Here is an 11532-nt window from a genome sequence, read left to right on the forward strand (position 1 = left end):
AGGAAATAGAATAAAACAGACAGTGTACTGTGCTCTTCAGAACACAGCATAGACTAACAGTAGCATGCACACACAGAGGAGCACACCGCTCAACACACACACAGATGATGTGTTTAATGGTTGCTCTACATAAGTTAACTAATCATTTAAAAACTACAGTCTGTTCATGCAGCTGTGTGTAAACCTGGTGGAATGCTGCTGCTGCTGGGTGCACAATGACACTGGCAGCCAGGTACAGCGATGGTGCTGCTGGAAAGTCCTGCATAATCCCTCAGTGTGAAAAGCCCCGCCACTGGCAGCTCATTTTGCTTCTGTGGTATCAGTTTGTGCTACAGTCTCCCTCTGCAAAACACATATTGTCCCTCCAAAGCTGTTTATACAGTTAAAGCAAGTGACAACACATCCAAGCCAGTTCAGGATTAATGCAATCGAGCTAATGCCATGTATATGCTGTGATCTTTTTGATTATATTTGATGATGTTTAACCAAAAAGTAACAAGAAAGTACCTGACGGGTAAGATGGTTAGCAGGCAGTCCATCAACTTTGGTTTCTGTATTCTTCAAGTAAAGAGGAGTGAATTTCAACAGTAATATTACTTTAGATTACAGTATTTGTATGTTTCCACATACACACACACACACACACACACACACACACACACACACACACACACACGTGTATACACTCTTAGAACAGATGTGTTAAAAACAGCACATAATGTGTTAAAATTTAACACATGTGCTGCATCAGCTCAGGGACAACACATGTTGTGTCAAATTTGACAAAACTAATGTGTCCATTCTTTTAACACATCTATTGTGTTAAATGGGTCTACACAAATTGTGTTATTTTGACACAAAAAATGTGTTTAAATGGATTAATGATGTGTAAAAAAAAATTTTAAAAATCTACTTTGGTCACCAGCTAGTCACATTTCTCATCTGTTGCTTGTTATTGGACAGGCAATGGTTAATCAGATTTTTGATGAAAACAGAGTTCTTGATTTTTATCTTCTTGTCAGTCTTATTTTATTTATTACATAGACATTTGTGACAGACATTAAATTCATTTACTTTCAAAAAACAACAATGAAATAAAGGAGCCAAAACAAAAGCTTGCCAAACTCTAAATCAAGCTTACACAGAGAAGAACAAAGAAACATTTTGAACAATCAATCTACCAAATATTAACAAATTCTAATATTAAAGCATTAAATCAGGGAAATGAAAAGTCAGTAATGACCCAACTCAAACTACATTTAAGGACATTTATCAAGTGAATACAAATATGACTCAAAATTAATGATGATGCTGCTTTGTGTGTGTTTGCTCGATACAACAGTTCTGTCTGCTGACATGTTCACCATAAACGTTATAAGTAAAGCCTATTTGAGTTGAGTGGAGCTAAACAAAATGAACCACTACCAGGGAACTAAGCAGCCTACCAGACTCGGCATGTCCAAAAATCGTGGGTACTCGTTGAATATTTCTTCAAGTGTAGGGGAGTCCTTGGTAATCCAGGCTCTGCGACGGGTGTATGTTTTCTCCATGCCTGCTTTGATAGCCGAGAGATTCTCAGGAGAGGGCCGTAACCTTTTAATGAGGGTGACCCACTCATTTATGTTGCTGGCATGACCATCCTCCAGGCCTGTCACAATAATCAATAAAACAAACATATGTGAAAATGAACTCAATTTTGCCAGCCGCGATATACTGTCATTTGCATGCTTGTTTTATTACAGTGGTTTTTTGTTATCATAGACTGAAAGTCCATTTTATTTATTGTTTTGGTTGTTTTTGTTGTTTTATTTATTTAGGATATTTAAAATTACTTTTCCACAATCCAAAAACATTTCTCTTGTGACAGGCCTACCATCCTCCAAAGCATCAGAACTCTCGGGTTCGCTGCAGTCACTGGTTGCTTTTCGCTTCTTATAACGCCTCTGGCCTTGCTCAAGATTCCGTCTAAGGTTGCGCAGTTTTGTCTCCAGGAACCCACAGTGAGAGATTGGATCATAGAAATGCTCCTGAGGAGGAAAGGAGATATCAGTGAACAACAGCGTCTGGCCGTTCTCCTTAGTGGCATGTGGATCGCAGGCAACCAGATAAGACAATGCATTTTCCAGCTCATCCAGTGGACTTTTAGTGGAGCAGAAAGTGCAACATTTCCCTCTGAGATGTACTAAAGTAGAAGTATAACGTGGCATTAATTGAACATGTCAAGTACCTCCAATTTGTACATAAGTGCAGTATTCGAGAAAACGTACTTAGTTACAGTCCACCACTGTAACAGAGTTTTACATAATGATAGGTTTCTTTGGTTTTACACAGAATGGAGACTGATGCAAGAATTCAGAGGAAGATGGAGGAAATCTAAGATGATAAGAGTTTGTAGGGGAGACTGCAGGCTATTGTAACCATGTTCGGTTTTGAAGTCATTACTCAAAACACTCTGACTATTTAATTATATACAATTTTCATGTGGGTAACCTATATCTGTGTTTTACTTGTCCGAGTCATGACATGATTTTACAAGTAATGCCATAGTCAATATTTTTCACATGTCAGAGTGTCTGTCAATGAGCTGTCAATTGGTGAGTTCACTTACAAATCCTTCCCCTGTTCCTGCGACTTTGACACTCAAGGATGGGAAGGTGGTGATTATGTGTTTTGCCAAAGCAAGCTTCTCTGCACCAATAGGGTAACTGGAAAAATAACAAAAACGCAGCCACTTTCTCATTGCTTCAGTGCACTTAAAAAAATAGGTTATATATTTAATATATTTCAATTTTAAAGTCTGATAAGGTTACTTACAAACCACACCTCTCCACCAGATCTCCGACACAGGTCTTCACTAGGAGCTTCCTTGAAGGCACAGATAGGACACCCGTCTTTTCGTACTCACTAAGAATTTGTGGGGCCTTCTTCTGAAGCAGTGACAGTAGTTTGTCAGTGTTGGTTGGATCATGCTCTTCCGTGAAAGTGTTAGGCTGTGCAGAGGACAAATAGACACTTCATCTCACCAGTTCATCCAGACAGGGACAAGTCCAATTCAAGGACTCTCAAGTACTATTCAAACACTCATTTCTATTTTCATGGATGGAATTATTTTCTATATAACTATCTGCTGAAAGAGAATCGTGCTGGAAACTAAAGCAATACACACTATACCTGAATTTGATTTGTCTCCTCATGACCCTGGGACCCTCTGGCTGATTCCAGGAAGACCTGGAATCTATCAAAGTCCTTTATGTTCACACTGGTGTCGACATCAATATATTCCATGAAATCTGTGTTATATGTCAAAAATCGATCAAGCACACAGCCAGTTTGCTGCGCTAGGCTTTGATCTATTAGATCTCTGGCACTCTTAACATTGAGAAATTTTTTGCAAATCTCTTTGTTATCTTTAAAAGTAACCACAAAGACTTTGGTTGTCAGGTCTTCCTGTGTGTGCTGAAAAGAAAAAGAGGAATACATAGGTTAATAAGACGGTTAATAATGTCTGGTAAAAAACGGTCTTTGACTTGAAAATCTACCTAAGTCCTATATTTTGAAACCTCACTGGTCAAAAGGTCTGGTGGAAATAATTCCCTTTAACCCTTTGCAATGTTTCCCATACATAGACCGATGGGTGGCGCAGCGCCACAGAATCAACTCCTAGCACCACAAATTAATTCCGCTTTTTTTTCCCGACGTGATTTTGAATTACGTTGCGTTCAAATATTTACATGGCATTTTTTCCCGTCATTCACGCATCAAGCGTGAGACACAAGCATTTGACTGTCGTCACACGCCACACCGCCGATTTCTCACGTTGAAAACAGTTTATCCGCTGCTGCTGTGAGGCTCTCTAAAAGCGCCTTGATTATGGCAGGAATAAAAAACAGCAGTTGAACTATATGAAGGCTTGTCGACCGACAAACGCCCCCGCACCCGCACCCCCACTCCCCCTCCCAACTCCGCAGTGAAACCGGCGGTGTTGGGTGGCATTGACTTCAAACTTAGTTCGCTGTTAAAGTAAACTAGATGTGGGTTTCCACGGACTTTATGGAAACGGGTGAATGTTTTGCTTTACTGTCCTAAACTGCGTGGAACATGGTCTAATTTTGGTAACAAGCACGGTAGAACTTGAGCTAATGTTGGCAGCTAAGCTAGCTTACTGCTCGGCAGCCCTGCTCAACAAAACAGGAGGCCTATCTGGATATGGTTTAGCTGGTGGTTTATACACATGCCGAATTTAACAGAATAATAAACTGTTCGCTGAGACATATTAAAATAAACTGGTAATGGATAACTTACCGAACACTCCGACAGCAGCCCAGGCGAAGCAGCCTCCATCTTCCTCTCCTTTCTCTGTCCCAGAGGCGGGAGCGACCCCTTGCCGCCTCTTAAGGTAACACACCCATTGTGTTAAATTGATTGCCGCCACTCAAAGTAACACACACGTGTCAAACTGTCCAACACATTAAATGTGTTAAGCTTTCTGTGCATTTTTATACACATCTTGTTTTGAAATCCACACAAAATGTGTTACACATGTAACAACACATTTTTTTGTGTCATTTTTTAACACATCTCTTCTAAGAGTGTATATATATATATATTTATATATTTTTTCTTTGTGACCTTTAATTAGTACCAAATTACAAAGTTCTTTCAAGGAAATCCAAGCACAGCTATGCCTACGGCCGGTCAAAGTTGAAGCAGAACATGGGTCTGTAAGCTGTGATGGATGTTTGGGTCATCATTTGGTTAATATGGGGGTGTGAACCTGGGGCTTTGCCAAACCTGTCTGATCATCTGACGACTTGTGCTGCTTGTCTGACATTTTTTTCACAGTCGCAATATCTTAGCAGTTAATTTGGTGAGAACAGTGTTTTCATAACAAATAGAAATGAGTGGCCAAAGCATTAAAAGATTTGGAATAAACTATAATGTAGCTTTAACAATGCTCATTACTTTTGGTTCACAAGGGAGCATTTTCACAGCCATGTTGAAACTATGGAAATATATAACTATGGAAAACACAGCTGACCTCATAAAAGTAATGATGGATAAGTTTGATTTAGGGAAGCTAATGAGCAGATGTTAACAATAGTCAGCACTGTTTGGCAGCACTTGGCACTGGCACAGCTTAATAAAATCTTTCCATTATTGATTTGATTAGCTGCAGCTTTGATCATGGATACTATTTTTTACCCCCACACCACCATCTCAATCCCAGATAACTGTTCATTCAGTGTGCTAATTACAGTGGTTATTAATAACACTGCCAGCCACTATCTAGAGCTGTCTTGCCAGTGACAACCATGAGAATTATTCCCATCACCACCTTTCATCGCAGATGACATGAGTGTAACACAATGTGGTATGTACCCACATTTCATGTCACCTGGAAAGAGGGTGGATTTCATGTGAATATTGTAGCGTGTGGAATGAAGAAGGTTTGGTAACCTTTGCTGTGCAATCTCCACAGTACTCTATTTTCCACACTCTGTCGAAATGAATCAAGAGGGAGGACAGTGGCTTCCTGGGCATTTACCTCGATCTGATGCCAGGGCTGAGAAACAAGGGAATCAACTTCCTTTGGAAGAGCTGTCTAGCAGTCAACACATAAAGGGAGAAAACAAAGCTTAGGCTGAACCTGCTGCCAGCATCCAGCTTTGCTCAACCTGCCAATTAACTGATTGTGGGCAAGTGATCAGCAGCAGCTGGCACCACAACCACTTCCACCTCTTCCATGTTAGAGTCTGCAAAAATATTAAAGTTGTCAAGTTCAGCTCCATTTTACATACATCTGCCTTTTTATTTTGGGTCATATGCTGAAGCTGCTGCTCTTATCCAGATCAGCTGACCTGTCCAACAGAAGAATCTTCAGTCCATGAATCATCAACATACAAGCACATAACAAGTGCCTGTGTTGGCAGGTGTATTGTATGACATATTGTGTCCACACTATATGTTGTTTCAAGTGTTGCAAGATGTATAAAGATGGGCAATGCTGATCTTTTTCTTCAGGAAGCTCGATATTATTCACACTAAGCCAGTCAAAGCCACTGACTAACTGAGAGGCCACTTCAAACAAGTCAAACTCTTACTTTCCTGTTTATTTGTTGTCATAATCATAATTTTCTCCAATCTTATCATAGTGCATAATAGTGGCACCATAACCCATAATTTGCACCTAATTTGGGAGTTTGGGAGGACCATCGGGAACTGGGGGAAAGGAGAAAGAGAGTGTTTACCTTAAAGGTGCCATGTGGAATGTTTGACCACTACTACTACTACACTATAGAGTAATGTTGTGATGAGTGGGTCCCTGTGTAGTATGTATCTGGACCACATGCATGAGGATGCACATTCCAGTGATCTCACAATTGGTATTGATAATTGGTTTTAGATTGTCACCTTTCACAAAAAAATAAAAATAAAAGTGTTAAAATAATTAGTTGTGAGTAGTTTGATTTCTTAGTTTTCCTCATTTGAAGGATTTTCAGAAGCCCAAAGTGAGGAAAAGGAAGGGGAGAACAGTTTGCAAGAGTTGAAATAATCAATGTATTTTTTTAAGATAAATCTATTTTTTCATCTATTATCATCATAACATAATGTCGGGAAATACAATTTTGCAGAAGGTGTAACTGACAGGTACATGATTTAAATGTGACATTTTGTGATTTCTTTAAAATAGCCCTGACTTTAACTTTACCAGTTTTAAATTAATTTCCTCTTTGCAGTGATTTCAGTCAGTTGCTGTGCTGAACATTTGCATATTGCTAAGGTTATGTTAAAACTGTTTTCTGTGTGGTTTGCTGAACACTACATTCATCATGCAAGTAATGCTCTCTTTCAATATTACTCCAGATTACATTAAAGAACACTAAACAGCATTTTTTTAAAGCCCCAGAAAACTTTAACTATAAGGTTAGACAATCATGACTAGCAACAGTGTAAAAAAAAACATCTTTTGATGACTTTAACATTCAAAAACTCATCTTATCTGCTTCATCAGGACTGTGTGCGTGTGGTTTCATCAGATTTGATAAAGCAAACAGTCCACCAACTGTCATCAGTTTTTAACTCAGATGCCCTAAATCCTGAAGCAAGCTGGCATCACCTTTTTCTACCTGAGCCCCGCTTACTTAAAATCAGTGAGAGAAGCATAGAGTAAAACTGTTTTACAGGTCGAATTTTGGCAGAATATCTTGTGCTCATGTAGGATCTTTTTACTTGTGGTAAGAAGTTGATTGGGAAAATATGTTCTCAAGGCCTTGAAGGAGTGTGTGGATCAAATAAGCTCTGCTTAACCACCTGAAAAGATATTACCTAGTTTGAACATTGCCTAGTGTATATGAGAAACAGTTTAGGCCACAGACCACAGGGATAATGACACAATGTGGATTTTAGATGATATTTTACACTCTGTTTGCGTGTTTTATGATGTTAATATAAGGAGTTTACTGTTTATTTGCTCTGGCTTACAACAGCTTCTGTGTTTGCTGTTAGTTTTACTGCCCTCTGCAGGACATCAGTACAGGGCACACCACTCACATACACACACGCAAACAAACAAACAACTATGCCCTCTCACCCTCTTGGCAGTGGAGAGGTAGATGCACATCATCTGCAGGGTATTTGCAGTTGGATGACAGATTACATACATTAAATCACCGGTATTAGTACATAATGACACACTGCCGATCCTCTTTCCAGCGTAGATTAATATTCCAATCAACACACACAACACTCACGTATTCAGTTAACTTCACACACACACTCACACGTATACACACAAACACTCAATACACTTTTCCCTCTCATACTCAGTCTCATTCAAAGTTCTGCATAGAGGAATGACAATTAATCACACAAAGCAACATAACACACCCTGCATGGTGTTCCTTGGGCCTCTAAATGGGGAAAATAACTCCAGCACTCACCATGCAGGGAGACGTTTCGTCAAACAAATATGATCAAAACAAAACTAATGACGTGTAAATTGTTTATGATGTATTCTGAAATGAGCGGGCCCAGCCCGCTGTCTGAGAGTAATCACAGACACGAGAAAGACATAATCAGGAGGAAATGAATATGAACATAGCCGGAGCGCACTTTGACACTCAGCGCTGTGTGTTGGAGTGGTCTGAAGGTGTGTGATACAAATGTGTTGCGTTTGGCAGCAGGAAAACATGCTCTCTGCCATTTGCGCTCGATGAAAAAAAAAATCTGTTTGAAGAGTGAATGACTGACACAGATATGAAAAGTGTTCGTCCATTTCATAAAAGAGCAATCACAATGCTGAATGAGGTGTTATTCATAAGAGAGGGGAGCTCTATTGAATTTCCTGAACTGGCTGCTGTTGAACAGTGATTCAATAAATGAACATCAAGGGCATCATTACACTAAATTGCAATTAACCAACATACACTGGTTGTTCTAATGTGCAAATATGTACATTTTAGTTAGAGCCATTATTATTATTGTTGTTGTTGTTGTTTCTATTATTGGTATTGTTCTCATGGGTTTTCTCTCATTAACCTTGTTTTCAGCAGCAGGCAACTGTTGTGAGTGAAAACGTGAATTTACTGTACTTTTCCAGCACCAAAGAGCAGGCAGACAGAGTTAACAGCCATTGTGTGAACTATTTGATCAGGTTTTGAAATAAACATCTCTGAAAATCATATTTGAAAAATTCAGCAGCAATTTGTCTTTCCAGAATCAGCACCCCCATTACTCTGGTTAATCCACAGAACAAACTGTCAATAGTCTTCTTCTCTCTTTCTCTCTTTCTCTGGTAGAAGGTAGATGCAATGGAAATTGTTTGTGGTTCATTCAGGGTAACCAGGACAGTGGAAGGTAGCTGCATTTTAGATGCTGCCACAAATACGTATGAAAACATGCTTTGGTAAAACGTTATTTGAAGGGGTGTGCAAAAGACTGACATGACTCTCATGACTGTCATCTCCATGGCATGACACCTTATGACTGTTCATGAAGCGTTATTTGGTCAATTAGATCATTCTTAATGCTGAGTTGACATTATTTGAGGTGTTTATGGCAGCTTGATATTAGAAACATAGCCTGTCAGAAACATCTAATAGCAGGACTGATTATCAAAAATTATATATAATAGTTAGCTTTTTATGTTAACATTACATTTAGCTGTCATATCTGGTCAGTTGTCATGAGACCATTATAATTGTTTTATGAATAATTTCCCTTAATCCAAGCTTACAGGGTACATTCAGACCAGTAATTAAAATGTCATGAAATGGTATGAAGCCAGTTTGACGAAAGGGAATATATAAACTTTACTGAGGTGATTTACAGAGTTTCCTGATAGACAGACGTTAGCTTTACTAGTTGATAAGTAAGGTGACAGCTAAATTTTGCCAACGGCTTTGGGCTCAGCCAAGTGAATTTGGCTGGACTGGGACCAAACATAGCCTCAGAGCCAGTTTGACAACAGGGAATTTCAGCACAGAGATGATTCACAGTGTTTCTTGATTGACTGATATGTTCACTTCTTGCTAAAGTAAGCTAACTGCTAGCTGCTACTAGCCACTGTTAGCTAGTTAGCTCAGTGCAGATAGCACTCCTTTTAACATTAGCCAAATCAGCCCTGGAGTGCCAGGAGCTAAATCTTGCAACAAAACCACCTCAGTACTGTATGCTCTGTTGCCAGGCTGATATTCGTCAGTGCCTGAGGCTGTGTTCGGTCATAAAATCATGTCCTGCTCCATTCAGATTCACTTGGAGCTTTAAGAGTGCTATACAGTGATATTTAATTCAGCAAATAACGTGTTTCTATCAAAACAGGAAAATAGAGATGGTCTTGTTTCAGATATTGATTGCCATTTATAGTGTGTGACACCCCCCAGACATGCAGCTAGTGGTTTTATTAGCTGACTCTGTCCGGCAACAAGTCCCTCCCTAGCTTCCTGTTGTTACAGAAAACATGTAAAACGCAGAATCAAATAGTAGTCTGTAGGACACAGTCAGAATAGAGTCAGCCACAGTCCACAGTCCCCGACTGCAACGCAACCCCCCTGAATGTGTTAATCGGTCTACACATTTTCTTTTTCTACATTTTCTTTTATTTTAACCATTAAAATGCATTCTCTGTAAAATCCAAACCTTCCTCACAGTACCAGCAATACTATTCTGGTGGAGAAATCTGTTTTGGGCCTAAAACAATCAAATTCCAGAAATTTGTAATTTGTATGAAATTGTATGACTCCACCTCAGGTCACTAAAATGACATGATCTAAAACAATACTGAAGACATGCCCTCGATGTCCTCAGTTGTAGCTAAGTCCCTGGTGGCAGCAAAAGTAGCTTCGGTATTATTTGCCAAGAACCAAGGCCAGCCTATACCTCACTGTGAGTCCCCTCCCACAACCAATGCACTGTGGCACTGCAGCCGCTGTGAGACCTGTGCAAACCAAAGCCAGCCCCTGCCAAGGCAGTGAATAACCAGTGCTAATCCCACCAACTGAAGCTGAGGATCTTACATCAGAGAACAAAAGCTCTATTTCCACAGTCTGACAGAGGCGCAGACACAGCGGAGGTTTAGGGGGGTCCTCAGGATGCTGCCCAGGAGGTTTTCAGGACTGGATGAAGGTGCAGACATACTATGTTTTTGGAAGAGATGATAAGAAAACACTGTGGACAAGCAAACACAAACAAAAAAAAGCTGGTAAAGAATCAAAAGTCAAGTTAACTTTACTTGTTGTAGCAAGCAATAAATGACGACCCTCCCAACATACTTTTGATGGTATTAAACTTCCAGGACATGTAAAAAGAAAAAAAAATAATAGGAAACTGGATGAAAGTGTCTAATATAGAGAGGATATGTTTAGCCTAGCTTAGCCCAAAGACTGGAAGCAAGCACATCATATTGCCGCACTGGTTGCAGAGAGATTACAGTATTATCATACTTCTCGTTTGACTCTGGGTGGAGCTTAAGTATATTTACCAAAATGTTAGACTGTTCTTTTAAGTGCATAGGTAAACTTTATGGAAAAATATAGTACTTTTCTTTTATTGCAAGAGTAAGATAAGAGGATCATTGTCAATCTCATATCTGTATGTTACATACAGAGCTGGAGTCATGGCGCAGACCTGTCAACCTTTTGATTTTTCCTGGGATTATCCAGTATTTCACCTTTCTCTTCCTGTCCTCATATTTGAATATTAAATCTCCTATATTTATAACCTTTCTAAAGAAAAAAAAAGCAGGAGTAACATTAACAGAAGGCATAACTGTCTATTTGATATTTTTGCTACATTCCCCTCCAGTACATCAGGTGGCACCATGTAGAATATTACCTGTAACATCTATTGATGAGAAGCCATTCACTCAAATGGCAACAGCCAATAAAACAAGAAGAAGAAGATGGATGGAGTACCTGCCAAAAAGTATAACATTTTGTGCATGTATCTCACCAAATGGGAGTAGGCTTATCCCTGCTTAATGTAGTAATGTCAGAGTCACCCTTTTTGTAAAATATGTCACACGGATTTTAGTGG

At 39.4% G+C, this 11532-nt stretch overlaps 1 protein-coding gene across 1 annotated transcript; it reads right to left on the bottom strand.

Moving 5' to 3' along the window:
* Positions 1–1312: 1312 nt before the first annotated feature.
* LOC143334792 (uncharacterized) lies at positions 1313–3349 on the bottom strand. The gene is made up of 5 exons (XM_076753701.1): positions 3172–3349; positions 2815–2990; positions 2609–2705; positions 1874–2027; positions 1313–1648 (listed from the first exon to the last, which is right to left on the bottom strand). Exons 1-5 carry the CDS (start codon positions 3283–3285, stop codon positions 1422–1424), a joined length of 768 nt encoding a protein of 255 aa, XP_076609816.1. The 5' UTR covers positions 3286–3349; the 3' UTR covers positions 1313–1421.
* Positions 3350–11532: the final 8183 nt, after the last annotated feature.

The sequence above is a fragment of the Chaetodon auriga genome, chromosome 17 (assembly GCF_051107435.1).
Source record: "Chaetodon auriga isolate fChaAug3 chromosome 17, fChaAug3.hap1, whole genome shotgun sequence".
Lineage (NCBI taxonomy): Eukaryota > Metazoa > Chordata > Actinopteri > Chaetodontiformes > Chaetodontidae > Chaetodon > Chaetodon auriga.